At 52.2% G+C, this 27,767-nt stretch overlaps 13 protein-coding genes across 13 annotated transcripts; 6 read left to right on the forward strand and 7 right to left on the reverse strand.

The window, feature by feature from the left end:
• The first annotated feature begins 4 nt into the window (after positions 1 to 4).
• BO80DRAFT_422705 (rhomboid family protein) lies at positions 5 to 1,526 on the forward strand. Its single transcript, XM_025718880.1, has 2 exons — positions 5 to 487; positions 557 to 1,526. Exons 1-2 carry the CDS (start codon positions 96 to 98, stop codon positions 1,269 to 1,271), a joined length of 1,107 nt encoding a protein of 368 aa, XP_025578106.1. The 5' UTR covers positions 5 to 95; the 3' UTR covers positions 1,272 to 1,526.
• A 45-nt stretch (positions 1,527 to 1,571) lies between these two features.
• On the reverse strand, positions 1,572 to 2,925 carry BO80DRAFT_422707 (mitochondrial 54S ribosomal protein mL61). Its single transcript, XM_025718881.1, has 2 exons — positions 2,600 to 2,925; positions 1,572 to 2,378 (listed from the first exon to the last, which is right to left on the reverse strand). Exons 1-2 carry the CDS (start codon positions 2,641 to 2,643, stop codon positions 1,802 to 1,804), a joined length of 621 nt encoding a protein of 206 aa, XP_025578107.1. The 5' UTR covers positions 2,644 to 2,925; the 3' UTR covers positions 1,572 to 1,801.
• Positions 2,926 to 3,244: 319 nt separating this feature from the next.
• Positions 3,245 to 7,141, forward strand: BO80DRAFT_270493 (leucine--tRNA ligase CDC60). Its single transcript, XM_025714826.1, has 4 exons — positions 3,245 to 3,452; positions 3,533 to 6,036; positions 6,245 to 6,443; positions 6,498 to 7,141. The coding sequence occupies exons 1-4, from the start codon at positions 3,384 to 3,386 to the stop codon at positions 7,098 to 7,100; spliced, it is 3,375 nt and encodes a 1,124-aa protein (XP_025578108.1). The 5' UTR covers positions 3,245 to 3,383; the 3' UTR covers positions 7,101 to 7,141.
• Positions 7,142 to 7,298: 157 nt separating this feature from the next.
• On the reverse strand, positions 7,299 to 9,466 carry BO80DRAFT_491538 (aspartate aminotransferase). The gene is made up of 9 exons (XM_025723702.1): positions 9,382 to 9,466; positions 9,178 to 9,318; positions 9,084 to 9,125; positions 8,611 to 9,013; positions 8,345 to 8,550; positions 8,207 to 8,286; positions 7,984 to 8,151; positions 7,658 to 7,888; positions 7,299 to 7,553 (listed from the first exon to the last, which is right to left on the reverse strand). The coding sequence occupies exons 2-9, from the start codon at positions 9,301 to 9,303 to the stop codon at positions 7,523 to 7,525; spliced, it is 1,287 nt and encodes a 428-aa protein (XP_025578109.1). The 5' UTR covers positions 9,304 to 9,318; positions 9,382 to 9,466; the 3' UTR covers positions 7,299 to 7,522.
• An 11-nt stretch (positions 9,467 to 9,477) lies between these two features.
• BO80DRAFT_400937 (uncharacterized protein) lies at positions 9,478 to 11,763 on the reverse strand. Its single transcript, XM_025717546.1, has 2 exons — positions 11,276 to 11,763; positions 9,478 to 11,196 (listed from the first exon to the last, which is right to left on the reverse strand). The coding sequence occupies exons 1-2, from the start codon at positions 11,730 to 11,732 to the stop codon at positions 9,686 to 9,688; spliced, it is 1,968 nt and encodes a 655-aa protein (XP_025578110.1). The 5' UTR covers positions 11,733 to 11,763; the 3' UTR covers positions 9,478 to 9,685.
• A 149-nt stretch (positions 11,764 to 11,912) lies between these two features.
• BO80DRAFT_422711 (telomere maintenance SDE2 family protein) lies at positions 11,913 to 13,088 on the reverse strand. Its single transcript, XM_025718882.1, has one exon. The coding sequence runs from the start codon at positions 12,966 to 12,968 to the stop codon at positions 12,078 to 12,080; it is 891 nt and encodes a 296-aa protein (XP_025578111.1). The 5' UTR covers positions 12,969 to 13,088; the 3' UTR covers positions 11,913 to 12,077.
• Positions 13,089 to 13,326: 238 nt separating this feature from the next.
• BO80DRAFT_422712 (40S ribosomal protein eS10) lies at positions 13,327 to 14,253 on the forward strand. The gene is made up of 4 exons (XM_025718883.1): positions 13,327 to 13,370; positions 13,436 to 13,485; positions 13,596 to 13,756; positions 13,818 to 14,253. Coding segments are annotated over exons 1-4 (465 nt in total). The 5' UTR covers positions 13,327 to 13,368; the 3' UTR covers positions 14,070 to 14,253.
• A 117-nt stretch (positions 14,254 to 14,370) lies between these two features.
• BO80DRAFT_400946 (M20 family metallo-hydrolase) lies at positions 14,371 to 16,057 on the reverse strand (the record flags this gene model as incomplete). The annotated part of the gene is made up of 3 exons (XM_025717547.1): positions 14,371 to 15,313; positions 15,367 to 15,681; positions 15,807 to 16,057. The coding sequence occupies 3 exons, from the start codon at positions 16,055 to 16,057 to the stop codon at positions 14,371 to 14,373; spliced, it is 1,509 nt and encodes a 502-aa protein (XP_025578113.1).
• A 1,086-nt stretch (positions 16,058 to 17,143) lies between these two features.
• On the forward strand, positions 17,144 to 18,489 carry BO80DRAFT_422713 (HIT family protein). The gene is made up of 6 exons (XM_025718884.1): positions 17,144 to 17,278; positions 17,379 to 17,461; positions 17,677 to 17,745; positions 17,913 to 18,005; positions 18,080 to 18,094; positions 18,205 to 18,489. Exons 1-6 carry the CDS (start codon positions 17,242 to 17,244, stop codon positions 18,310 to 18,312), a joined length of 405 nt encoding a protein of 134 aa, XP_025578114.1. The 5' UTR covers positions 17,144 to 17,241; the 3' UTR covers positions 18,313 to 18,489.
• Positions 18,441 to 20,935, reverse strand: BO80DRAFT_375924 (CRAL-TRIO domain-containing protein). Its single transcript, XM_025716639.1, has 4 exons — positions 19,390 to 20,935; positions 19,298 to 19,339; positions 19,151 to 19,250; positions 18,441 to 19,099 (listed from the first exon to the last, which is right to left on the reverse strand). Exons 1-4 carry the CDS (start codon positions 20,548 to 20,550, stop codon positions 18,609 to 18,611), a joined length of 1,794 nt encoding a protein of 597 aa, XP_025578115.1. The 5' UTR covers positions 20,551 to 20,935; the 3' UTR covers positions 18,441 to 18,608.
• A 179-nt stretch (positions 20,936 to 21,114) lies between these two features.
• Positions 21,115 to 22,524, forward strand: BO80DRAFT_375928 (DASH complex subunit DAM1). The gene is made up of 4 exons (XM_025716640.1): positions 21,115 to 21,581; positions 21,639 to 21,690; positions 21,748 to 21,799; positions 21,864 to 22,524. Exons 1-4 carry the CDS (start codon positions 21,270 to 21,272, stop codon positions 22,051 to 22,053), a joined length of 606 nt encoding a protein of 201 aa, XP_025578116.1. The 5' UTR covers positions 21,115 to 21,269; the 3' UTR covers positions 22,054 to 22,524.
• Positions 22,525 to 22,946: 422 nt separating this feature from the next.
• BO80DRAFT_422718 (putative ubiquitin C-terminal hydrolase Ubp8) lies at positions 22,947 to 25,453 on the forward strand. The gene is made up of 7 exons (XM_025718885.1): positions 22,947 to 23,394; positions 23,454 to 23,693; positions 23,743 to 23,850; positions 23,902 to 24,230; positions 24,286 to 24,711; positions 24,773 to 24,976; positions 25,037 to 25,453. The coding sequence occupies exons 1-7, from the start codon at positions 23,343 to 23,345 to the stop codon at positions 25,148 to 25,150; spliced, it is 1,473 nt and encodes a 490-aa protein (XP_025578117.1). The 5' UTR covers positions 22,947 to 23,342; the 3' UTR covers positions 25,151 to 25,453.
• Positions 25,454 to 26,275: 822 nt separating this feature from the next.
• On the reverse strand, positions 26,276 to 26,694 carry BO80DRAFT_320870 (40S ribosomal protein uS14; the record flags this gene model as incomplete). The annotated part of the gene is made up of 4 exons (XM_025715125.1): positions 26,276 to 26,332; positions 26,432 to 26,474; positions 26,561 to 26,584; positions 26,657 to 26,694. Coding segments are annotated over 4 exons (162 nt in total), but the record flags the coding sequence as incomplete, so codon positions are not given.
• Positions 26,695 to 27,767: the final 1,073 nt, after the last annotated feature.

Here is a 27,767-nt window from a genome sequence, read left to right on the forward strand (position 1 = left end):
CCCATTTGACTTCCTTCCCACTTCTCTCTCCCAACCCCCGTTGGGCTCTATCAACAGCCTGCGGTCTAACAGCCGCAAGAGCGTCCTCTTCCACGATGGCGCCTCGAGTCAACATCCCGCCAGCGACCCGCATCTGTCTCATCAGCCTTCTCACTCTCTCCTTGCTGTACAACATCGCCCGCTGGCGCCAACTTGACACCACCCCAGGAACACCGACCACCATTCCCATTGTACCCTATTTGACGCTCGTTCCCTCGCAATTTCTCTTCTATCCATGGACTCTTCTTACAGCTACGTTTGTGGAGCAAAACATATTTACCGTACTTCTGAACGCGGGCACTCTTTTCTATGGCGGAAAATACCTGGAGCGCGCATGGGGTTCCCGGCAGTTCGCTAAATTCCTCCTCGCCATCGCCGTGATCCCGAACGTGGTGATCATTCCGCTTTATATTCTAGGGAGCGCCTTCAAGAGCAACTCCAGCGGCGGGTACGCTTTATTTTCTCATGACGAATGCACAACATCTTGCGCTTTCCCTACTGACTCACCGACTCCAAGCGTAACCCAGATATGCGGCGGTATCTCGATCCAGGCCTCCTTCCTTGTCGCCTTCAAGCAGCTCGTTCCTGAGCATACGGTAACCATATTCAAGGGCTTGGTCAAGATGCGGGTTAAGCATTTCCCGGCTCTCTTCTTGTTATTGAACACCATCAGCGGGGTGGTTTTTGGCACACATGTTGCGGCGATCCTCTCTTGGCTCGGCCTGTTGACCAGTTGGACGTACCTCCGTTTCTTCAAGCGCCAGCCAGATCTTACGGGCACATCGACAGACGGACTAGGCATCAAGGGCGATGCAAGCGAGACCTTCGCATTTGCTTGCCTCTTTCCGGATGTTCTTCAACCACCAATTGCGTTTCTTTCCGATCAAGTATACGCGTTGCTGGTCGCCCTCAGGATCTGTACGCCTTTCTCCGAAGAAGCCATTGCCTCGGGCAACCAACAAGTTCTAGCAAGGGGCGAGGCAGGCCTTCCTAGCCTTCTTTCTAATCATCGTAACGGAAGAGCCATGGCGAAGCGGGAGGAGGCTGAACGCAGACGAGCCCTGGCCCTCAAGGCCCTAGACCAGAGACTGCAAGCAGCCGCTGCTGGAAGAGTACAGCCTCCGTCTACATCGAATCAGCAAGGATCCAATCATACCCAGACTCCGACGCCAACGGTATCGGCGGGGCAGAGTATGTTAGGGGAAACCAACTACACGCCAGACCATGCATGAACATGGGGAAATTCTGCATCGTTTTACGGGGTTTGGTCGGTTGTTTGGGAATCGATGAAAAGGAACAATGCAACGTAAAGTGTCTCTGCCGTTTAGCCTTGTTATCATATACCGGACCTGGAATCGTCTTTTCGCAAGGACTCGAGTCATTAAGCGAAAGCAAGTCATGACCACGGGACATGACTTACTAACCTTTACTGTACAAAATGTCTTTGACCCTTCCTTTGAACATTAATGAACGAACATGAAACAATCTATATCTTCTACACAGACATCCAGAAGGTTAAATAGAGAATACCACTTTTAGTCTTCTAGAAGCGTCCCGATCTTCAACACTGTCGAGTGTAACTATACTATATGTAGACCCACAACTGGTGCGTGCTCAACCAGACAATGCAAGTAGGCCACCATTAAACACGAAAGAGAATTCCCAAAACTACATAATCGAACAGGAATAGTAAAGAAAATGCTATGCTACAAGAGACCACGCCGAGTGGTATCAACCCAACAGAAGCGAAAGCGAACTAACCTCACAGCTGCTTCAACTTCTCCACCTCACCTCTCGCTTCCTGCAGCATGCGCTCCTGATCCGCCTTCGCCTGTCTAATAGCTGCTATACGCATCCGATCCTTATCAGCCTGTTGGCGCATTTGTTCCAGCTTCTGTAGCTCCGCCTGCTGCTCCGCGGAGGGAGGAATCTCCTGCGCACCCGTCATATTCTTCACCTTCGTCCAAATATCCTTGTAATCGAGGTTCTTGACGTCCAAAACGACGGACTGTTCCGTGGCCGCCGGCTCCGGGGCGTGCTGGTCGGTGACCTTGCCCGCGAGCAATGTTGCGGCGTTGCTGGCCCGCTCGGAGAAGTAGATCGTCAATGCGGCCGGGCCGTCCTGCTGATCGGTCTGTCGTACGGTCATCGGCACCGCGGGGTTGTAGTACTTGAGACGGGGGAGGCAGTTGCGCCAGAAATGTCGGGCGCCTTGGTGGCCGCCGTAGATCTTGCGGGCGTATGTGAGGTGTAGGCGGGTGATGGCAGGGAATTCCTTGGTTGCGGACGTGGCGCTGGGGAAGGTGGCGGCTCCGGTTCCGACTTGGATGTTGAGGAGCTGGAGATTGGGGATGGTAGGTTAGCAAGGTGTGTATGTGTATAGATGTGGTGGGTTTGATTCCGAGATGTGAGGGATAGGGTCGGTGCGTGAGGGTCCGCGTGGTTAAGTTGTATCGGGTAGCAAATGGATCGGGTGAAGTTGGAGAAGGAGATCATACCCTCTGGAAATGGTAAATTCAGGTTAGTCTCTGAGGTCATTGGCAATTGGAATGGTGGTCAACTTACGGTTTTCAGCTTCCGCATCCGCTTGAATAGGTTGACCATTGTGACGGTTGGGCGTCCAAGCTCCTGACTTTTGGTGGTACTATGTCAAAGGGAGGTCTGTTCAAGTCGGACACGGAGGGATTCGGTCAGGATGAGCCGGCGACGGGGTGGTTGGAGGGCTGCTGGCCTGGAGCTGTCTCGTTGATTTTTGGGCTCCCCGGCGGAAGAAAAGCAGCCGATATAGGGTCACGTGATGCGATGCGATGCGGCGCTGCGTCGGAGAGACATTGACAACCATTCCCAACCGTGGCTATGGATATATACTTTTTCGACCTGCCGGAGATGAATGTACCATTTATCTGATTTTGTCACAAAGGCCCTTCGCCAATGCCTCCAACGCATGGTCTCATTCCAGCAGGACTGCACTACCCCCGAGTCTATCCCTCCTTTGGTTAAACCGCTCTATACGCCGCGATGACTCCAGTCAGCATTGTCATTTCCAACGATGCTCTTATCTCTGAGTCATAAGTTAGGATGAACAGTCTACACTAGAGCCCAATCTACCATCAGCCCCTACTGAAGGGGGCTGGAAAGTGAAATCATCGCGACTGGCAACGTGCCTCCGGTCCCGGTTGGGGCAGGCGGTGACTCACGGACCGCCTTTTCCCACATACGGAGCAATTCTTTTCGACCCCGCGGTGACTCCAGGAAATCTATCTATATAAAGCTGCCCTTCTCCTTCCTCGCCCTCGGGCTCAATATCTCCTGTTTGTCCAAACCAACCTTCTACAACCGGAGCCATGGCAGCCGCCGCTGCATCTGCAGCTGCGCTCGATGAGGGCACCAAAAACACCATGAAACTCGAGAATGTCCGCCTCACTTGCCCCTCTTTGTTCCAACCCCAGACCCCATATGGCCTGATTGAGCTGATCGTGTTTTGCCCCAACAGACAGAGAAGAGAGATACCCTCATTGCCATCGAGAAGAAGTACCAGGCCCAATGGAAGGAGAACAAGGTTTTCGAGGTCGATGCCCCCTCCGAGACGGAGGTGCCTTTCGGCAGCATGTCCGCCGCGGAGCTCCGTGAGAAGCACCCCAAGTTCTTCGGAACTATGGCATACCCCTACATGAACGGTACCCTCCACGCCGGTCACAGTTTCACTGCCAGTAAGGTTGAATTCATGACGGGTGTGGCCCGCATGGAGGGCAAGAGGGCTCTTTTTCCCCTCGGATTCCACTGCACCGGTATGCCCATCAAGGCCTGTGCCGACAAGCTCAGGGATGAAGTCCAGAAGTTCGGTCAGAACTTCGAGGGCTACAGTGAGGAGGCTGAGGAGCAGGACAAGCCTGCTGCCCCGGCTCCTACTCAGGAGGTTAAGGCCCAACAGGAGAAGTTCTCCGGAAAGAAGAGCAAGGCTGCTGCCAAGACGGTGAAGATGAAGTACCAGTTCCAGATCATGTTGGCCATTGGTATCCCCATCGAGGAGATTCACAAGTTCGCCGATGCCAACTACTGGCTCCAGCATTTCCCCCCTCTCGCCATTCGCGATCTTGACAGCATGGGTGCCCGTGTTGACTGGCGCAGACAGTTCGTCACCACCGATGCCAACCCCTACTATGACGCTTTTGTGCGCTGGCAGATGAACCGCCTCCACGAGCTGGGCAAGATCATGTACGGCAACCGCTACACCATCTACTCCCCCAAGGACGGACAGCCTTGCATGGACCACGACCGCACTGAGGGTGAGGGTATCGGACCCCAGGAGTACACCGCCATGAAGCTCAAGGTCAAGGAATGGGCTCCCGAGATTGCTGAGTTGGTCAAGGGCAAGATTGAGGATGACGCCAGTGTCTACTTTGTCCCTGCCACTCTGCGCCCGGAGACTATGTACGGACAGACTTGCTGCTTCCTCGGCCCCAAGATCACCTACGGTCTCTACAAGGTCAAGGAGAAGGAGTACTTCGTCGCTACTAAGAGAGCTGCCTGGAACATGGCTTTCCAGGGCTTCTTCTTCGACAGCGCGAACTTCCCCAAGTCCCAGGATCAGCTGCCTCTCGTCGTCGAGGCCCCCGGATCCGCCTACGTTGGTACTCTTGTCAACGCTCCCCTGTCTTTCCACACCGAAGGTGTGCGCATCCTTCCCATGGAGGGTGTTTCTGCTAGCAAGGGTACCGGTGTTGTCACCTCCGTGCCCTCGGACTCTCCCGATGATTACGCCACTCTGCTGGATCTCGCCAAGAAGCCCGAGTACTACGGTATCAAGAAGGAGTGGGCTGAGCTGGAGATCTTCCCTCTTATCGACACTCCGACGTACGGCAACCTTACCGCTCCTGCGTTGGTCAAGCAGCTCAAGATCAACTCTCCCAAGGATGTTAACCAGCTTGCACAGGCCAAGGAGCTGGCATATGGTGAAGCTTTCTACAAGGGTACTATGCTTGTTGGTGAGTACAAGGGCCAGCCGGTCAGCGCTGTCAAGGAGAAGATCCGCAAGGCTCTCTACGATAGCGGTGATGCTTTCCCCTTCGCCGACCCCATGGGCAAGGTTGTCAGCCGCAGTGGCGATGACTGCGTGGTCGCCTTCCTCGGCCAGTGGTTCCTGAACTACGGAGAGAACGACGCAGAATGGCAGAACACTACCCTGAACCACGTTGTGAACACCCTCAACGCCTACTCGAACGAGACCAAGAACGGCTTCGAGAAGAACCTCTCTTGGCTCAACCGCTGGGCTTGCGCTAGAACCTACGGTCTGGGTTCGAAGCTCCCCTGGGACCCTCAGTTCCTTGTTGAGAGTTTGAGTGACAGTACAGTCTACATGGCCTACTACACTATCGCCCACTACCTGCACGGTGACCGTTACGGCAAGGAGACCGGTTCCCTAAACGTGAAGGCCGAACAGATGATCGACGAAGTCTGGGACTACGTCTTCACCAGACGTGAGCTCAGCGATGAGCTTGTTACCAAGAGCGGTATCAGCAAGGAGGCCCTGCAGAAGATGCGCCGTGAGTTCGAGTACTGGTATCCTCTGGACGTCCGTGTCTCCGGAAAGGATCTCATCCAGAACCACTTGACCTTCTTCCTCTACATCCACGTCGCGCTCTTCCCCCCAGAGTACTGGCCCCGTGGTGTTCGTGCCAACGGACACTTGCTGCTGAACGGTGAGAAGATGAGCAAGAGTACGGGTAACTTCCTTACTCTGAAGGATGCCGTCGAGAAGTTCGGTGCCGATGCTACCCGTATCGCATTCGCCGACGCTGGTGATGGTATCGAAGACGCCAACTTCGAGGAGACCGTTGCCAACAGCAACATCTTGCGTCTCCACACTCTCAAGGATTGGATGGAGGAAGTTGTCAAGGACGAGACCCTGCGTACTGGCCCCGCCGATGCGTTCTGGGACAAGCTCTTCGACAACGAGCTCAACGGCCTCGTCCGCGAGACTAAGAAGCACTACCAGGAGTAAGTCACCGGATTCCCTTATCATCCGACGTCGATTTGTCCAGATGATGTTTGCATATTCTACGTATTTGCTACTTCAGAGCCTTCGCGGCCATGAGACAAAAATCACCCATGCCTGATGGACATTCGACAAACACATTTGTTTAGTCATTTTACTTGACCTGCTTTCCGAAAGGAACTTGAACGATTGATGCTGACTACAATCTAGCACCAACTTCAAGCTTGCCCTGAAGTCTGGTCTGTACGATCTGGTCAGTGCCCGTGACTTCTACCGTGAGGCCACCACCACGGCTGGTGTCGGCATGCACCGTGACATGGTCCTCCGCTACATTGAGCTCCAGGCTCTGATGATGGCCGTCATTGCTCCTCACTGGTCCGAGTACATCTGGCTCGAGATCCTGAAGAAGGTTCGTACTGCAGACCTCCATTAATATCCGATGATTGCCTAACACAGTACCCAGCCCTCGACCATCCACCACGCTCGCTTCCCCGAGGTGCCGGAGCTCTCCCTCGAGCTGTCGGCCGCATTGGACTATGCCCGCTCGACCACCTCCAGCATCACCTCCGCCGAGGCCATGTTCGTCAAGAAGCTCTCCAAGGGCAAGCAGACGTCCTTCGACCCCCGCAAGCCCAAGAAGCTCACCATCTTCGCCGCCAAGAAGTTCCCCGCTTGGCAGGAGAAGTACATTGACCTGGTGCGCGAGGCCTTTGACGCCGTCAGCATCTCCATCAACGACAAGGAACTGAACGCCAAGGTCGGCAAGCTGGGCGAGATGAAGAAGGCCATGCCCTTCGTCCAGAGACTGAAGAAGCGTCTCGTCGTCGACAAGGAAGTCCCCGACGCCGTCTTCGACCGCAAGCTGCCCTTCGACGAGCTCGCTGTCCTGAGCGAGATGGTCCCCGCCATCAAGCGTGTCACCGGCTGCAAGGAGCTCGAGATCATTGCCGTCGAGGAGGGTGGCAAGACCGGTGAGGTTATCGGCACTGGCGAGAAGCGGGAGGGTCTCTTGGCTGAGAACGCTGTTCCTGGCCAGCCTTCGTTTACTTTTGCCAACATTGAGTAGACATGCATTAGCATATGGCTCTATACAGATTAGATATGACGGTTTTGAAGACCTATAAAAGAGCAATGTCAATGATTTTACGTTAGATATATTCCTTTATGCTACGAGTCTGTTTGCAGTTGGGTATATGTAGACGGAAGCAGCCTGATACAACCCCAGTATCTTCGACACTTTTACATCCCAAGAAACATTCCCCACATATTACTACATTGTGGTGCTAGCTGAGATATATCAAATCAATCAATCAAGTAGTCAGTCTCATTCACCCACACAGCACGAGTACCCACCCCAAACTGTCACGACCAACTAACTCTCGAGATGCAAGAACAATCCAATGCCCAACCAAGGTTTCTGGTCAAGTTGGTAAGTCGTGAGAACTACATAGACTACCAACCCAAGAAAATAATTCCTAAAACATTACGTCACTTCAAACTTCTGAGTACTCCAATCATCCTAACCGGAATCCATAGTCAGCATCCAGCGCAAATCAAGACCCAACCCCAGCAACATAAACAGCGAGCAAACGACAGTCGAGCGAAGATGAATGGTATTCTCACCTTCTTAAGCCCTCAATCAACACATCTTCCTCCTGGGCAAAAACAAGTCGGAACCACCCCGGTATCATTCCGTGTTCTTCACATGGATGAAGGAAGACGCCGGCATCGACGAAGTTCTGGGCGAGGGCGAATTCGGCTGCGGATGGACTGTGTTTATGTTCTGATGATGGTGCGGGTGCTGGTGAGGGCAGGTAAGGCGATAGATCGATATAGATGAAAAATCCTGCGTTTCTGGTTCGGGTCATATTTTTAGTTATATATATATATATCAGAACATATCTATGTGCTGGGAAGGTGGAGGATAGAAGTATGAGTATGCGGCTTACCCTCCCTTAATATATTTAATTCCCTCACGGTCGAGAGTAGATGTTGCGATGCGGTATGTAGAAGCGAGAGCTTTCTGGGACTTTGCTGTGAAGGCGTGGACGAAGGTCCGGTCTTCGAGAATGGCAGTGCCGATTGTTATGGCTGCTGAGGAGGCATTGTGGAGGCGTCTGGGAGTTTGGACTGTTAATAGATTTGGGCGTTTGTTTGCTGGGGTGAACTGACAGGATTGCTTTGCAGGATTGGCGGAGGGATGCGTTTTGTGAAATTAGAAAACCTAGGTGGAGGCCTCCAGATGCGAAGTCCTAGTTATGTATATGTGTCAGGCAGGGTTTTGCGAGGAGAAATGGTGCTGCAACTTGCCTTGCTAAATCCCCATAGCAAGTGGACGAGGTCAGGATTGATCAGTTCTGGGGTGCTGAGGGATAATATAGATGTGAATGGCACGGCGCTGGGATCCCCAGTGTCAAAGACACAAGAAGCGTAGACCTCGTCGCTGATGATATGAAGTTGGTGTTTGTCGCAGAACTTGAGGATTGCTGTTAGGGTTTCGACGGAGTAGCAGCGGCCTAGAGATGGTGTCAATGCTTCCAAGCAGGAGGGGGTGCTTAAAGACATGAGAACTGTACCAACAGGATTATGCGGATTCACTAGGAGCAATGCTGGAATTCGAACACCCCTCGCTTTAGCATCTTCAAGTGCCATCTCATACTTCTCGACAACAGAAGGAGCAAATGCCTCCTCCGTCATGGTATCCGCATAGACCATCTGCACGCCTGCTTCAACGCCATAATCGAGCTCGAACCGCCCATAAACCGGCCTACTAGCGAGGATCCCATCACCCGGCTCAGCCAACGCAAATCCAAGCATGCTTCCTATTGCTGTTGCGCCACTGGCGACAATGAGGTTCTCGGGGTCAATTGGAGCGATTGGCTTGAGGATATCGTCTAGATGCGCTGCCACAGCTTTCTGTAGACGAGCAGTAGCATCATTACCAGAGCCATAGGCGACGGATGCTACATTGAATTCAACCTAGGATAGAGAAAAGATTGGTTGGGACTGCGTAGCTCTAGAAGGATGGGAAAGGAAGCTGGGGATTAACCTTGGTGTTGATGTAGTTGGATATCTCTGCACGCATTGGAGCCTATCTACTGTCAGCATCTTGGGGCACGCGACTCAGTATACGGATCGTGTACATGTTCTGCCAATCCAAACGAGATCATTCCCGACGGATTGGTCTCCTTGTCGTAAGTGCGTGCTAAGGCGTAGCGCCAGGGGATCTTGTGCAACTGCGCATTGTTGCGGCCTCGTGATGATAGCATGATGACGAGGTCGCTCTATGGTAGACGGACAATTAGCTTGGTTTAAGAGGTGATGCGACCTGTTAGACAGAGAGTCACCAATCAATAAAAACTAGCGTAAGCAAGTATAGAAAGGTTAACGTTCGAGGAGAGATCGGCAGCGAGGAGACAGCTGCGAGAGTGCAGGTTGGAGGAGGGAAGATGCCCACGCGGGAGACGCAGGCCGTTGATAATCTAATAATCTGCTCACCACCGAGACACTAGTTACATCCAGCCACAACGGCATTATGGTACATTTTTGTTTATCCCTTCTAGACACCTGGAAACACCAATCGCTATGCAAACATATACTATACAAGTTATTCATGCTGGAAAGCAATGCCAACCAACCATGGGCTGAAGTTCAGCCATGTCGGGCTCGCTTCTCCAGCCCAATGTTCTGCCGTCCTCGAGGGCCCTTGGCACGATTGTCCAAGACCTTCTTAGCGGCAATGAACTTCCAGCACTCAATTGGAGCGCGAGATCCAACATGGCGGCCGTGAGGAGTGAAGATCTCGACTTGCGGGAAGGACCCTGGGGACCCGGCCTCAGCCTCGGACTCCTTGACGGACTTGGCTCGAGTTTGCACGGTAAGTTCGATCCAGCCGCATCCTTCAATCAAAATATCGGTCGACATGACCTTGTAGGGCACAGACGGCATCTTCATCTTCTTGTCCGCAACTGCCTTGGCAATGGACCGCGGGAGGTGCGATTGGGTCACGTCCCATTTCAAGTCGAAAACTCCTGCAGAAGCGATAGTCTTGCCATAACCCTCCTGCGCAATGTTGGTGCCAGGATATGGGCGCTCCTCGGCTTGCATTTCAATGGCCTTGTCCGTTCTCGTGAGATGCGCCTCAAGCGGAACGAAGCAAGCGGCAATCACTATGTCGTCAGGGTTCACCGGCGTGATCCTGACCAGGCCTCCCCCAAGCAGTAGGGACTGACCCGGCTTGATTGAGTGGCGTTCAGGCTTCTGCCTCTTGGTCATGATCAGGTCGCGCTTGAACTTATCACGAACATGATCGGCCAAGTCGCCACGGTCAAGCCCCGGCAGGTCGATCATTTCGCCTTTTCCACGGCCAAACGGGATGCGAATAGGGGAAACCGTCGTTCCAGGTAAAGACGACACCACCGGGAGGATAGGATAAAGGTCTTCCCTCGGCGCAGGAGGTAGAAGTCCATCTGAGTCGAGGGCAGAGGTGTCGTAATGGGCGGCCATTCTGGATTCCTCCTCGCGGAGCTCAATTAGCTCTGCGATTTTCTCCAGGTTCCTTGAATCCTTGGGAAAGCAAGCCTCAATGAAACTGCTCTTTCCAACGTTGGCCTTGCCAACCACCCAGATCCCACCACCATGCTCCCTAATCTCTTCCTTGACTTTCTTCGTCCACCAGCCTCGCTGAGCGCTGATCATATGCACATTTCCCAAGCGAAATTCCTCATGCGAGAGATTAAACGTATCACGAAGAACAGAGCGTACATACTCCATCTTCGAGTCCACTTGCTCCTTCGTAGCGGCCAACAGATCCGACCTGTTGATAATAAAACTTATAGTCGGCTGCTTCTTCCCCGCCTTATAGCTATAAGTCGCCGAGCGCCTGTTCTTCGACCGCGGATCCATAATTCCAAGCGTCTCGTAGACATCCTTAACCACTGACATCGGAAAATCCGCCGCATCAACCACATGATAGATACGGTTATGCTTATGAGGCGACTCATCAAGATACGCCCGGAGCGAATCTATCGTCGGCGACACAGCCGAAACAGCCTTATTATGATGCACCAGATCATGGCATCTATCGCAGACCTGCACCGGAACCTTCGACTTTTCCAAGTATCGACCAGCCGTATCCGCAGCCTTCACAAGAGAAGCTCCAACTACACACAGAGTGCCCAGTTAGCATCATCATCCTCATCCTCATCATCAATCCAACCGAACCACACCATAACCACTTACATTTCGGCCTCGGAACCCCTTCCTTTCCCTCCTCCGTCGACTCAAGATACTTCTGAATCCTCCCCGCCGCCTTCTCCGCCTCAGCCTTAACCCCAGACCCCTCATCCTGGCCATCAATCACTTGTTGCGTCTCGGACAGGAGCTTCCGCGTCTGCTTCCTAGTTTTCCCATAATATCCAGCCTCATTTGGCTCGACGGTCTGCGAATATGCACCGCATCCGGGACAACAGATGGGGAGGACATCGTCGAGGAGCTCAGATGAGCTAGCGCGTAACGGAATACTCGTGGACAAGCTGCGTAGCTGGATTCGGGGCTCTGTTGTGTTGCGGACGGGACGGGGGAAAATAGCGGTTCGGGTTAACGGTCGTGAGAGGTGTATGGCTCGGCGGAGGTGTTGCGAAGGGAGGTGGGTTGGTAACGGCCCTCGTGGGATTATGCGCCCGAGGTATGGCGACATGGTGGAGGTTTGGGATGCTGGGGGAAATGGAGGAATTGGAGGAATGCGACAGGAACTGATAGTGATAGCGGCGGTGGTCCGCGTGGGCGGCCGGAAAAAGTTGTTGTGGCGAACTTGGTGGATAACCATCGAATTGTGCAATGTGAGCTATGGATATTATGTATGATTTGAAGGATCGTATTATAGAAAGAACATAGAATATTATTTTCATAAAACCTGTACGCTAGCTATGAAGCTTGAATAACCGTGCTCCGCAGACCCTGATATGAATGACGGGCAATATCATGAAAAGAAACCCAAACCGTAACCGTACTCCATCAACCGCATGAACAAGATCGCAATTAATCAAGCCTTGGCCTTTCCCTTCCCCTTAGGATCATCAGCCGGCTCCTCCTCTTCCTCAGAATCGCTCATGAACTCATCATCCTCATCAAACCCAATATACCGCCTAGGCGCAGCGCTGCGAGCCGGCTCTGACGGTCCAGACGCATCCTCCATCTCCTGCTCATCATCACTCTCCTCTTCAGAGCTGGACGGAGTATCCTGACCGCTTCCCTCGCTCGCACTCGTACTAGATCCACCCAAAATCGTATCGCGCAAATTATCCGTCCACATGCCATCCTTCATGGCCATAAGAACCGCCTCTCTAGCCTTCTCGTTCATCTCCTCCTTATCTTCCATCCACTGTCCATCAAGCTTCTGCTTACCACCTCCGTTCTTCAGCTCCTCCTGACGCTTTTCCGCAGCCTCCACGACAGCCTGCCACCGGCGCCGACGCTCCTCTTTCTCCTTCTTGTCCATCTCCGGCTTCAAGGCGAGGTACTCGGCCAATGCCTTGGCTTCGTTGACTGTGCGCAGACGGCGGCCATCGAGGTTGCGGCTGGAGCCATTGTCGTCGCCCTGGTTGCGCTTGCGCTTACTGGACATGCGGCCACCAGCGGCACGGAGCTGGGATCCGAAACCACCCTTACCACCGCATAGGGGTACGCTGAGACGGAGGGGGAGGATGGTGCCATCGAGGTAGGATGAGAGAGATTCGGATGAGGGGAGAAGTTGCTTGTTGTTGGTTGTGGTCAAGATCAGGGACTCGAGGGGCAGAGTGTGAGGGAGGTATGAGGTGATCTTCTCGGTCAGATCGGCGACGCTGGACGATGACGGCAGCGAGAATGAGAGGGTTGAAGGAAGTGAGAGACCGGGAAAGGTCGAGAGGAGGACGTTGACGTTCTGGGACGCCATTTTGATGACTCGTATCGTAGTTCGGATCAAGCACGTAGAGGGGGTATGTCGTATCTTTGGTGGATAATTGGAGACACTGCAACTATGCCGCTTGCTGAAGGTGGAGATGTTTGAATCGGCTGAGAGGCGCAGTTGAACTTCAGATGCGGAGAGTTCCCGATAAGGCCAGCGATGACTAAGGTATTGCCGGCCTTAGGCCAAAAGAGTAGTTCACGTGATACAGCTTATCGCCAAGCGGCTTGATTAGGGCCCCAGCCCTTGGAATGCTTCCCGATTGGGAATCAGCGCACTTTTTCCCTCGAGCCAGCCGCTCCACTCACATCATCTACATTTAAACCAAACCACCCTCTTCGTCGCGTTGTCAGAGCGATTCCCCGAAGAGCGCTAGGAACTCGCGACAATGTAAGTGTTGCACCTACTATTAGCCATTGAGTCCACATGATGACATGTAGCTAACCCTGACCCAGGCTTATCCCCAAGGAAGACCGCAAGAAGATCCACGAGTACCTCTTCCGCGGTATGTGAACACCATATCCATATCCACCGCCCGGTCCCCGGGTCGCGCGCGACCTTCGATCGATGTCGTATATTATGAAGGAGGAATAGTCTCGCTGACGGTTAGAATAGAGGGTGTGCTCGTGGCCAAGAAGGACTTCAACCTTCCCAAGCATGGCGACATTGACACCAAGAACCTCTACGTGATCAAGGCCTGCCAGTCCCTGACCTCCCGCGGCTACGTCAAGACCCAGTTCTCCTGGCAGTACTACTACTACACCCTCACCCCCGAGGTATGTTGGCTCGTGATATGTATGATATGGATGTGGACAATGGCTGACTGGTTTGATATAGGGTCTTGACTACCTCCGTGAGTGGCTCCACCTCCCCGCTGAGGTTGTCCCCGCCACCCACATCAAGCAGCAGCGTTCTCACGCTCCCCCCCGTGGCATGATGGGCGGTGAGGACCGTGAGCGTCGTCCCCGTGCTCCTCGTGAGGGTGGCTACCGCCGCCGCGAGCAGGACAAGGAGGGCGGTGCCCCCGGCGAGTTCGCTCCCAGCTTCCGTGGTGGATTCGGCCGTGGCCGTGGTGCTCCCTCCTCCTAAGGGGTGTCGCCTGCTGGTCTTCCAAGGGCTTAATGGGATTGTTGCCGGTGCGGCTTGAGTAGGCTTCGAAAGAAGTCAGGAAGAGCTGTGCTGTGCACGTCCTAAAAAGAGATTATGCCGACTACTGTTTCAAAATAATGAATAGTTAGGACTAATGGCATGATTTCATGAATTCATTTTGGACAATTGTAGACATGTAGATCTTATGGCGATTCCTCAATGCGCCTATATGTTTTCGTTGGTTGGAGCAGGACTTCTGCACCATGACGCAGCTAGACGTATCCCTGCCATTGAAAGGTGACTATTTGGAGAATCTCTTCCGATCGTAGCGGATGACTGCTTGCAGAATGACTGATGCTCCTGTTGCGCAATCATCTGCGGAACAGAACTCCTCCGGATGATGGCTCAATCCATCCTTGCATGGCACAAAGATCATACTGGTTGGAACCCTCTTGGAAGTGAAGACACTGTCGTGTCCCGCACCACTCATGATGGTGCGTATAAGGGACTTGGGCTCCGCAGCATTGACGTCGGCCACAACGGCCTCTGCGGATTGTTGCACGCAGTCGATGCAATCAGGGTGGAACTTCACAGCCGGCGAATCAAAATCCAGAGTCCATTCTACACGGCAAGGCTTGCCAATACCCTTACCCTCTTCCGCGGCGATAGCGTCAAACTCCTTTCTCAATTGCTCTTCCACAACCTGAACCAACTCGCTTTCTGGACCGCGAATGTCGAGACTGAAACTGACAAGACCGGGGACTGTGTTCACACTGCCTGGCTTCGCCTCCACGATTCCGACGCTGGCTAGACAGCCGTGGGAGGAGGCCACTTCCCGAGCGCGCACCATCATACGAGCAAAGGCATACAGGGCATCTGCGCGGTGTTCGAATGCGGTAGTACCCGTGTGGGTGTCTCGACCGAAGATTGTGAGGTGAAACCAGCGGTATGCCTGAACGGCAGTCACAACACCAACATGCTGACCTGCGGAAATGAGGTGAGGTCCCTGCTCGATGTGTAGCTCAAAGTGGGCTGCCATGGGTGTTTGCTTGTATGAGCACGGGACACTTCCTAGGTAGTTGATCTTCTCCAACGCAGACTTCATAGACTCCGGGGCAGAGGCTGCAGTAGGGAGAGATGCGACAGTCGGGACCTCTTTGAGTTCATGTGCGCGGGAAAGAGGAATGCATTCTGCCCAAACTCCGGAGGAGACCATGCTGATGGGGAATCGAGCACCTTCTTCGCTATCCGGGGATTAGCCATGTGGGCGAGCGTGGTATAGCCATCTGAGCCTTACTTTGTCCAATTCACAACTCCGATGCCACCTTCCGTCTCCAATCCCATCTCATCAATCACCTTGAGCACTTCGATGCCGGAGAGCACACCTAAGATTCCATCATACCGACCACCTGTCGGTTGCGTATCCAGGTGACTGCCAATGAAAGTGGCTGGAACGTCGGTCCGTCGACCAGGGCGAACCGCGAAGATGTTGCCCATCTCGTCCACCGTGATCTCACATTTCAGAGCCTTTGTTGTTTCGATGAACCAGTCCCGTACTTGCTTGTCCTCTTGTGACAACGCAAGACGCTGCATACCAGTGTCCGTGTGTCCACTGAGTCATCATTAGACCAAGTCTTGAAATCATGGCAAAGCGGAGCCCTGCTTCAATGGAGAGCTTCCTCTGCATGGGCCCCGAATGCGACTAATGTGTATTCAAGGTGTTGTGGTAGCACTTACTCTCCCCAGCGAATACCAAACCCCCACTGACAGCTGTGATGGAGGTCGTTTGCAAGACGCTCTTTGTTGGCTCTGAGGGCCGATACTTCAGCCTCGGTTAACTCTGTAGATAACATGGTGTGAATCGAAGTGACTGAAAATGCTCTACGGAGAGATGTAAACGCGGGTTTCGCGGAGAGCCGTCTTGTCTGTTTAATAAGTAGCCCAGGAATCCTAGCAGCTAGGGGACCCCGATACGAGATAGAGGCCATCTTGTCAATCAAAAGGCGCCGATAGGAACCATATCTAGTTCAAGACCCGGCTGTTGGAGGCCCCTCCAGATAAGACACCAATCGACGCTCAGATAAGATAGCTGGTGGGGTTCAGCTGGAGTCTCGGGCCTCCCATCGAATCAGATACCAGCGAAATTGTGTCCGTTAGGCGATGCGATGGGTTGATATACTCCGATTCTCTCGGGTCGCTTATATCTTGATTGGAGTAAGTAAGGTAAAAAGCGTCTCGGCAATGGATGGAGCGCTCTGGTAGTGAGGGGTACAGAACGTTCCAGGGTCACAGCCAGCCCATCCGGGGTAGCGTACGTAGCAATTGTGGTATGAGGATAGATCCCTTTTACGGCGATGCCGAACGGTTAATGATGGAGTTAACCATATGTCTGTAGCCTCTGGATAGAAGCGGCAGTTGCTTTTGATGTAGATGTCTTGTTAAGTGCAAGGGACCGTGTGAATCTATGGGCAAGAGGTCCTTGGAATTGGGTATAAATTTAACCCAAATCAAGGAGATGATGATAATCATTTGCTTAAGTCAAAGGAGTATCCACCAACTCCATACTCAAGGTGTTCTGACTTGAAGGGTACAACATCAGCCGCTCGTAGTAGTTGATGTAAACGGCCAACTGCCATGGTAACCCAGCCGCGCCTGATAGCGTCGCTCGGCAGACCAGCGCAGACCGGGCTTGTGAACACGGCCCCTGGCAATAAAGGGAACGCACCGCTGCCATGAAAACCCACGATAAATGGGTCTAAAAAGCTAGAAAAAGATATTGTAAGAACAGCCGGATTGTACAATTAATAGTAACAAAAAGAAAAACAATAAAAGTTCGACAACTGTGTCGATAGGTGATTCCAAAGATTGAGGAGAGGAGTATTCTGGGCAAACCACGGTCATCTCTGGTAAAAGGCAAGAAATGAGTTCTGAGCTAGTTTGTCCCACTCCTCGCAGATTGATCCCTATAGTGCTTTATATCCGACCCTTTGTTACCTAGCGGCCGCGGTTCGAGTCCCGCGCTCGCCTTTCAACCTTGGTCTTTTTTTCCACCTCGGCGCGCTCCGCCTCGCAATCTTCAACCCCGCATTCGGTCATCGCGACACCTTTAGACTTGCTTCTGGCACATATCTATTTCCTCGTTCGACGATTCTAATATACCTCCGCCCACACAATGTCCGCCGCCTGCATCTTCTGCAAGATCATCAAGGGTACGGCGCCCTCCCACCCTCAACCTTTACAGCCTCCTCTCTTGTTCTCCAACTGCGCCCGCTCAGCAACAGTGCCCGCTAACAACCGCCATAACAATAGGTGATATCCCTTCCTTCAAGCTCTTCGAGAGCGACAAGGTCTTTGCCTTCCTCGACATCCAGCCTCTTAGCCGTGGACACGCGGTAAGTCCTCTCCCCTGCGAACTTCACATATGCCCATCCACCGAAATGATCCCCGCACGACACCTACGCATACCAGAACACTCCTTCAAATCGAACGATATCAACACCGACCACTTCATACATCTACCCCCCTTCCTAAACTCCCCCATGACCCCCAAGCCTCCTCAAGTCAAGCCAAACCAAGCTAACACCACCCCTCATCTCCATAAAAACAGCTCGTGATCCCCAAATACCACGGTGCAAAGCTCACCGACATCCCCGACGAAGACCTCGCGGAAGTCCTGGTGCGTAGAAAAAAACACCTCTCACCCCACAAAACAAACTCAGCCGGGAATCCCATCTAGCTCCTTTATATACACTCCCCCTCAAAGTTCTCCAAAACGAGGACCCTGCGAGCCCCATTCCCCGCACAGGCACAGACACAGCCACTAACAGATGGATAAACACGCAGCCCGTGGCAAAGAAGATCGCCCAGGTTACTGGTGCGGAGGACTTCAACATCCTGCAGAACAATGGCCGTATAGCTCATCAGGTTGTTGATCATGTAAGTTGACTCGCTTGCCTTCACCGGGGGGCCAGAGTTGTTGGCTAATGTGCAATCTTTGCGGTTGTTGATAGGTTCACTTCCATATGGTATGTTATATTTCTTCTTTTCTTTTCTTTTTTGGTTGGGATGATTGTGGATAGGAGGAGAAGGTGGTTATGTGACTGGACACGGCCTGGTGCTGACGACCCGAAAATAGATCCCCAAGCCCAACCAAACAGAAGGTCTTGGTATCGAGTGGCCCGCTCAGGCCACTGACATGGACAAGCTGAAGGCTTTGTTCGAGGAGCTCAAGGCTAAGATGTAAAGTAGTACAAACTACGGGGCGAGATGCACGGCGGCGTCTATCGACCCCGTGCTGCAGTGCACATTTAAGCCCTGCTTGTACAACGAATATCCAGACGAAAGAGCAAATCGTAGATAGGGAAATTCATTCATAACAAACATCTCATTGCTCCATAAAATAAACCGCAATACAATTATACATGCTCCATGCCAGACAAGTAGAAGCTGTATTTACATGTCACACTGCGTGAGCGTTATTATAACATGTACCCTCTATCAACACACTCTAGCCGTCTATAATATATGAAGCCTGCGGAATCACTCGGCCTTCTCGCCGTTGAGTGCGTTGCCTTCGACCTTGCTCTTGGTGGGATAGAACTCGATCTTACCCCCACCTTGAATGACATCCAGTCTGTCATACAAGGAAGTGGCTCGTGCATACGGATCAAGCTCCCAGTACTGGGCCCTCAACCGATCGACCAGGTCCTTTCTCTTTTCTATCACCGCCTTGACGGTGCTTTCATCCTTCTTCTTCGTCGAAGAGATCCATTCAATGGTAACGTCTTGGAGCTCTTGAGCGAGCTGCTGCCTTTCGGCCACCATTTCGTCGCGCTTGGCTGTGTCCTCCTGAAGCTTGTTCTCGTCGGGCTGAGGCTCAACGTACTGGTAAGCCCAGTCCTCGTCACCATCGAGTTCTTTCATAATGCGGTCCCTGGGGATGAACTTCTCCAGATCCTGAACATTTTTGGTGAATTGAATCTTGGACGCGACAACAGGATCGAGCCAGCCCTTGATGATATTCCAAATTCCTGTTTTCGGGTTAGAGAAAACGTCATCATCATTGTACTATGGGAACAAACCTGAGAAGATCCAAGGGGCCTTGTGAATCAAAACGACTCCGAGACATTCGGGGTAGTTAGCTTCAAAGCACTTGATCATATACTTGACGGGATGGTAGTCCTAGGGCGAGTTAGCAACGAGCACCATTTCATGATGAGTGTGCATACCATGTTCGCCAGAGAAAAATCGGTCATATCAAAGATGACACACTGTTTACCCGTCAGAAAATGTTTCCTGCTGAACGTGGCTGTATACTCACAGCTGTTTCAACCGGAGGTGCAAGCATCATCCTGGCAGACTCAATAGTATACACAGTGAACCGGTCCAAGGCTTCTGCGTCCTGATCGGCCGCCTTGTGCAAGCGCACTCGGACGACGCAAATCGGCCGGCCGAATTTGTCCACGCCATGAAGGAAACTCTTACCCATGCGCATCTGCAACAAGAACTCCTCACCAGCCTTCTTCTCAGTGGGATCAGAGCTCTGAGATTGCTTCAAAGCATGCTGCTCGCCGTTCTTCATGATATCCTCATCCAACTTCACATCCAATAGTCTCCAGCGAAGAGTGGAGATCATCATGATCAGAGCCTTTTTGACATCCCACTTTCGCGCGCGCAGGAAACGGAGAAGAAGAGAATCGGGGTTATCATGTTTGACCATATTCCAGAAGGTAACCCGGATCTCCTCGGGCTTCATGTCCACAAGGGCCTGCTGAAACTCCTTCGACTGCCCATACTTGTCATCCCCGTCGGTGATGTTGATGGAAGCGATACTGGAAGTGATTCCATTGGTCGACTTGTCACTGGCGGTATCTTCCTCCTCTTCCGTGTTGTTCCGCCCGAAAAGACCGAACCGCCGTTTAGACTGCTTCTTCTTCTCCTGGGGTGCGCTTGAAGGGGTGGCGTCGCCGGTTTCTTGCTGCAGTGGCTCAACAGCATCCAGATTGATACCGCAGACCTTCAGCAGCAGAACCCAGAACTCTTGTAGCTTGGCTTCCTGCTCCGCTGTGAGGTTCCCCACAGTTCCGGGTTGTGGTTCCATGGGCATTGTCTTCAGGGTTTCGATGACACCGAGGAAAGGTGATTGTGAATCTTGTCCAAATTCCAGAGAGGCCGAAACCGTAGGGATATCGCCTCTGGAACCGCGGTATTTATTATGTACCCAGGCTCCTGCACCAGCAAGGAGTAATGCGAATGTGATTGACCAGAAAGACGACGCCTTCCTCGGTTCGCAAGGTTGTGACAACGGAGAAGTGGAGAAGGGTCGCCTGGAGGGCCGAGACCAGATCAAAGGGATTTGATTAGAGTCCCACGGTAGGGAGATCTGTGCGCGTCCTGGATGGAGCAGTCTCTCCGACGCAAGTTGAATAGATTTGGCCGAGATGGGGGTGAGACGGCGGCGCAGGAGAAAACAAGCATGCATGTGCTTGTTCGTAAAAGCCAGGCGGCGACAGAAGATAGACGAGTCGTATCCCTAGGACAGATGCGTCGGCTTCCTTTTCCCCTCGTGCTCGTGCTCCGACTCGCTAGGTGAAAAGCCACCGATGAGTAAAATGGAAGTCGAAGATCCGAGCCTAAATTTCCAGCCGGAAATGCGGGGAAGGAAGGCGAGAGGGAAGGAGGAGGCGAAGTGGCAGAACTCAGGACGAGGTAGTCGGTTAGAACCTTAAGAAGTCAGGGTTTATCTGAGAAGGCCAAGTGGGAGCTCGCAGGGGTGGATCCAGCAACAATTGGGGATGATGAAGCAAGCTACCAGGATTGTTCAGTGGATTCCAGGATTGATTGCCAGTCGTGTGCCAATCCAATCCCATGGCATCCCACCAGGGGTCCTCCGGACTAGACGGAAGACTAGTCCTAATTATAGGCCGATTGGCCGCATTGGTGGCGCCCCAGGCAGCCATGTCTCACCGCCTGAGGCATCCAGCAGGGTCCAGTGACCGGCCCTTGCCCAAAGCGGGGATCAACATCAACAAACCCAAGCTTTTGCGATTTCGCCAACCCACCTGAAACACCACCGTTTGAGGTCTCAAATTCGTGACAGCTTCACTTGCATCTCCCGCTGGTTTCCCTTTCGAGCCGTGGAATTCCCTCAACCCGTCCTCGCCTCACCCTCCAATCTTGGTACCCAACATTGACATCGTCATGGATGCGCTTGCCCGCTCATCGTCTCGCCCACGGCCCTCCTCCAGACCCACGACCCCCCTGAGACCCAGTTCTCGGTCGTCGATCCGCGAGGCCCATGGTTATGGCAATATTGGGATGGCAGGCTACACCCAGCCTGCCATCAATGCGCTGGAGCCTCAGTTTGCAGAGCTTGCGGACTCCATGGCTGATCTGGAGGCGAACTTCATGCACCTTCAATTGATGCATGAGAGTCTGACGCGGTTCAGCGAGAGCTTCGCTAGTTTTCTATATGGATTGAACATGAACGCGTTCTGCGTGGACTTTCCGGAGGTATTTGCTGCTGGGATTAATCCGCTCTCGATTAATTAGGCTGATTGACGAACGCAGGCCCCGATTCCCGAGTCGTTTCGAAGGGCAAAGCAAGCAGAGGCACAAAATGGTATAGTTATGATTACAATACTGCGACAGGGGTTTCACGGATTAACACTGGAAGTAGATGCTGAAGCGGAACAAACTCGAGCGATAAACGACGGGGAGATGACATTCATGTGAGTTGCCAGCTGCGTCACTGTTGCTAGATGAATCTTCCTATTAACAAAATAACGCATGTAGGACTACGGACAGTTCCTTTATTGAGCACCCTTCCGAGGCACTCCCTTCGAAACCTACGGCCAAGATCCCGGCTCCTTCGCGTGGCACCACAAGAGGATCGACACGGGGGTCGACAAGTGGTCGCTATACGACAAGAGGCACCAATCGCGCTCGCCCAAGCGCATTGCCCCGCGGAAGGGGGCTACGATGAAGGCAGGAACCGGGATGCTAAGGTTTATGAATAGGGCGCAGGCATGCGGAGGCACAAAGACTTACGCGTAGGGAACGGATTGCTATTGGCAACCCGCAAAACCTTGCAGACAAGAGCGCAACCCGGAATCTCGAAGGGAACGCTGTTCTCAGTACAGTGATTCCGATGACGGTCGCGTTCCAGTGACACAAAGCCTGCCGAGCGACATGCACGATCTCAGCGGCACGGGTCCTTCTGTGCGATGGAACACCTACCTATCCAATGTTGTAGAATAGATTTGCGATAGGCTGGAAAATTTCCCGCTTTTCTTGGGGCCAGAGGATTTTCTTAATGCCCGAGAAAAGACCTGAACGAAGGGTGGTGACATTATGGAAGATGATAGAAGTATAGATTGCCTGTGTTGGACTGTGGTGGCCTTGCGGCCTAGATAGATAAGCCTCGTAGGACCATCGGGGATCCCCAGAGTGACCCACCCGGGGTAAGTGGGAAGAGTGTCGCTAAGACTAAAGAGAATGTCCCCATCCATTCCAGATGCATGAGGATACGTGCAGGACTGGACCCGGTTGGGGCTTCCGACAGGGAGAATCGCTCGCTCCCCTGGTCATGCCTGATTGCCTGCATCTAACGATCTCGGATCAAATGCAGTCCCGGTTTCTTATCGCCCGGAGCCGCGGTCGACCCTTGCCAGAGAAAAAAAGATCTGACTCGCTTCCAGCGCCTACGGTGCCTTCGCTCATAGGCATTCTATACCTGGCCTGGCTGTATATTGTATTCTTCATCCCGTCTTGGTTTATATGACTGGTGCCTGCCCGCTCAGGTCCGCCCTGAAAAGAGACACAGTGTCCGGCGCAAAGGCCGACTGACTCGAGGATCCGGCCGTCCAGCTCCGATCCCGACTGCGGAACACCCGGTGGCTGCGGAGAAACACTGACTGCTCCTACTACTGCTACTACTGCTACTTGTTCCCCTCGACATTTCATTGTCTCGGCGGGTTTGTTATTGGCACATCGATTGAAGGTGCTTTCTCTCTTCATTCCTATTGGACCCCGGATGTCCCCTAGTAACACTTCACGCTGATGTGACTGAGACCTGCAGAGTCCTCCTGGGTGTTACCTGCGATCCATGGATTCCTTCTTTATCTGCAGTTGACCTGCTGAGCATCTACTCTGTCTACACTCTCAGCATACTCTTTCATTTGCTCGACTGGGAGTCTCAGTTAGACTGGATCCGATAGGCTTCAGTGCGATCTTTAACGTTCCATTCTCACTCATTTTAACCACACTGTCGCCATGGCAAGTGTGCACTCCATATCATTACTTTCGGAGGCTGAATTCGGGTGCGGTATGTATCAAGCATGCGAGAACCCTTCCTGAGATCTTATTCTGACTGAACCATTAAAGAGCATCTGGCCGCGCAACTGGGACAGGATGGGAGCACCTCTGAACAGTTCAAGAGCGCTTTCATCAAGACACATAATGCTCTCAGCAATTTCCCGCGCTCCACGGATTTGTCTGTTAAACAGAGTACTCGTCTCAAGGCCAAGGGCTTTTTGAAGCCTAAGTATACCTGCTTGACGTGCTCTGAGGCGATCTCAATGGCCGACCGGAAAGCCCATACCGAGAAGACCAGCCATCAGTTCTGTCAGTGGTCGTTTCTTTCGTCTATCAGCGTCGGCTAACATTCTGCCAGACATGGATTCCAGAGGCCGCACCCTGTACTGCGAGGCCTGCAGTGATTTCGTCTACGACCACGGTCTAGAACGGCTTCGGTGCTCAACAACGGAGAGCGCTCTGGAAGGTTAGCGTTTGATTCTCAAACTGTACTTGTTACAGCACTGACCCGAAGAAGTTGCCCGGAAACGTCGCTTTAGCAATAGCTCTGCAGATGAACTTTACATTCGCAGTAATGCTAACAAACGTCCGTGTGCCAAGCAAGGCGTTAGGGGCTTGTTTAACCTGGGGCAGACATGTTATCTCAATGTCATTCTCCAGACCCTCCTGCATGATCCGATACTCAACACGTACTTCCTCGGCAACGGACATCAGCCCCACGACTGTACTGCCTCTGATTGTGTAGGATGTGCAGTTGCCGAGGCTTTCGCCGACTTTAACAGTAGCGATAAAGCAGAAGGGTTCGCAGCTCTTAATCTTCTCTTGGCGTCATGGCGCGCAAGTCCTGTATGCTGTCCTGGTGCTGTATCCTATCAACCGGTGCTAATGATGGTCATTCCAGACGTTGGCGGGCTATCAACAACAAGATGCCCATGAATATTATCAGTTCCTCGTCGACAAGCTTCATGCTAGCACCGAGGGACACCGAGAAGGTCATGAGAAGGGCTGTCCTTGTTTCTTCCATAAGACCTTCTACGGCAAGCTTCGAAGCAGTGTTACCTGCGACAAGTGTGGCAATGTTACGCGAACGGATGATCCTATGGTGGATCTCAGTCTGGACGTTCAGGTGCAGGCGAAGAAGCGCGCCATGGGTGGTATTGGGGCCTCATCGACGCCTACTCTAAGTGGATGTTTGGACAGTTACACGTCTCCGGAGAAATTGATGGCAGGCGTGTACAACTGCAGCCATTGCGGCGGAACTCCTCAAAAGGCGACCAAACAGCTTCGAATCCGGAAGTTACCGGCCATTCTGTGCATGCAATTGAAGGTAGGTCTCGCCTAGTATTAACCAGTGTTCTGGTTTAAGAGCGTGTTCTGACTTATTACAGCGCTTCGAGCACACGTTTTCTGTCTCCGAGAAGCTGGAGGGCAAGATCGACTTTCCGCTGTCAATCAACATGCTTCCTTATACGACCGTCCCACATGCCAGGGTCGATAGGTCAAGATTCATGTATGACCTCTCATCTGCTGTAGTCCACAAGGGCAAGCTCGATGCGGGGCATTACTATGTATACTGCCGTCAGGGCGACGAGGTGAGTTCTCCTTGCCGGGTATCTGGTTCTCCTTGACACGACACTGACCTAATCCATCAGTGGATGCTCTTCAATGACGACCAGGTTACAGCCGTCACAGAGGCAGATGTCCTCAACGCGGATGCCTATCTTCTGTTCTACAATCTTCGATCTCTCGCTTCTGCACCGCAATAGAAGCCTGTAGACATACAATTGTACTATCACATCATCCAGGCGGCTTATTCTCGCATTCGGTTTCAGTTCAGCGACACGGAGTCATGGAAAGGAGTTGATTATCTATTCGGTTGCATACTCGTCTCGGCGAGAGGTGGCTGACATCTGCCATAGATGTAAGACCAAATGTTGCTTTGCTTTGTTCATATCTAGATATAGCGGGATAGGTTAGCGCCGTGGCTTGAAAGACTACAGTACAAGTCAGCTGCGATGGGCTTAGCATAGCTGTTTAGCTAGAATTGATGACAGTACTGCTATCGTGCCACTGGCCATTCAGGCTCACCCGTATAGACACCGGATGTGCTAAGATAATTCATACGATCTGATGCAGAGGATATTACACTACGTGCCCTACACCAGCCTGGCCATCCGATACCGCAGTCGCATAGGAAGAAGGCGCAATCGACCATATGCAGTAACAGTTCAAGCAGACTACACCCACCAGCGCCGCATCATGATAAGCAGCAGCACCCACCATCCCGTCATCACACCACTGCCCTCAACACTCTCATCACCCGAAAGAAGCAGGATCCTTAGCAAGATTTCCTCAATTCATTCGATTAAGAATTGGAAAAAGAAAAAGGTTCGACATGACACCTTCGGATAAAATTGTCAACACCGGCATCCGCGCAATATTTCCCTCTCTTCCTCTAATTCATCATATCTCCTTCAACACCATTTTAATTCATTCCATTGAAGCAAGCCCGGACGGATTTTAGTTGCAGGTCGGTCGGTTCAGGCGAGAGGCTATCGTATCCCTCCGCCGTGGGAGTGGTAACCGAGCGCCGAGCGCGTTAACGAATCGTCGTGAATAGGAAAATGGGATCGAGAGATTCGATTTAACGGTACTGGATTGGTGATGGTGTTAGTGATTGTTTCATTCTTCTTTTTTCTTTTCCGTCTGTGTGTATATGTGTGTGGGTTGTATATGGTTTCATGTTCTTTCTCGGATATTGCCCGTTTTGGTTGCTCGTCGTTGTATTTTGCGTTCGATCTTTTTCTTCTTTCTCTTCCTTCCAAATCCTCCTTGCCATGCCATTGCGAGATGATGTAGTGGTGGTGGGTGATGGTAATGGTGAGACCAACCTTGTGGAAACCGATGTCCTGGGACTTCTCACGGAAGCACTGACGGCAGATGTTCATCTGAAAGTCGCAAATCCCGGTTAGCCAAACAATATTCCCAAACCCTCAAACGCACAATCCTTCTCCATCAAAACCCAGGGAATAGGTTGATATCCATACCCCGTACTTGCGGATGAGACCGGCGCGGTGGGTGCAGACACGGCTATTTCATCGCAATCACAAATCAGTTCTTCATTCTTTCATCGTCGCCCAATTCATCAATCCTGGAAAATCGCGGTTTTTACACACCATCCACGGGAGCCCTTGCCGAACCTATACACAACAAAAACGAATCCATTAGCCACACAAAATCATCATATCCGTTCGGGTGCGAGAATGCCTTACTTGCGGGGCCGGCTGTACCAGACGGACTCGTGAGTCATCTTGAATCTGAGGCGAGAGAAACCTGGGGATGAGGGTGTTTGGCAGGCGGTTTGTCGTCGCTGGGCGTTGAGGGATTGAACGAAAAGGTTAGGGTCGAAATTCCGTTGTGTGCTTTCCGGTTTCCGTGATGCGGGCTCGGACCATCTCGCTTGAGTGCGGCTAAGCCCTGTTGGGAGAGATTGGGTCAGGTGATCGGGGTGGGGGATCAGGGTTGCGGGGGAGTTTTTCCGTTCCGATGTATTCTATAGTATACTGCTTCCTCTTCTGCAATGTTTCTTCATCCACGAGATTTTATAAGTTATCCCTTGATTTGGAGATTTCACTGGACGGCTTACCTCCATCTGAATACATACAACATATGTAATCAGACTACCTCTTACCATCCTCAAATCACATTCATCCTCCTTCATAGATACCATAACAAACACCCCCATAAGGAACGATCCATACCCCCCCAACACAAATACAGTCATCCAGTACACTCTTTCCAAACCCAAACACCAATATTTAATCTACTAAAGCATCAGATACCCCTCCTACCTAACACTGAACATAACCTTCGTCCTACACATCCGATCCCTTCCTTCCTTCCTTCCTTCCTTCCTTCCTTCCTTTCAGACATGCTAGAATCAATCGAGCAGAGAGGACTAATCGTATGGACACAGACCTGGGCTTACACTACACATGGATGAAAACAACAAATAGCAGAATCTTTTCTGCGGTGATCACACCAACGGATGTTCAAGATCTGGCATGTAGAAGGTACTAAACCCCCATCATAGTAAGAAGCGAAGTTTACTGTATGCTTTGAAGTGAAGACGTCGCATAGCCACTGTAGGTTTCAGATGTGGTGTCTACTTGGGAAGGACCGGGTAGCTGCTACTACAGAGGTAGAGGGGCAGGGGCAGGAGGAAGTAAATTTTAGGACTATGCTTATAGGTGACTAGTTGGCTAGGTTGTTAGTTAGTTAGCTGATATCTACCTATGTTCGTACGTACATACATGTGGAAACATGCCATGCGAGAATGCAAGATGCAGTGAGGTGGAACCATATTCGTTGGTCTATATAGGA

This window comes from Aspergillus ibericus (assembly GCF_003184845.1).
Source record: "Aspergillus ibericus CBS 121593 unplaced genomic scaffold BO80scaffold_8, whole genome shotgun sequence".
In the NCBI taxonomy this organism is placed as follows: domain Eukaryota; kingdom Fungi; phylum Ascomycota; class Eurotiomycetes; order Eurotiales; family Aspergillaceae; genus Aspergillus; species Aspergillus ibericus.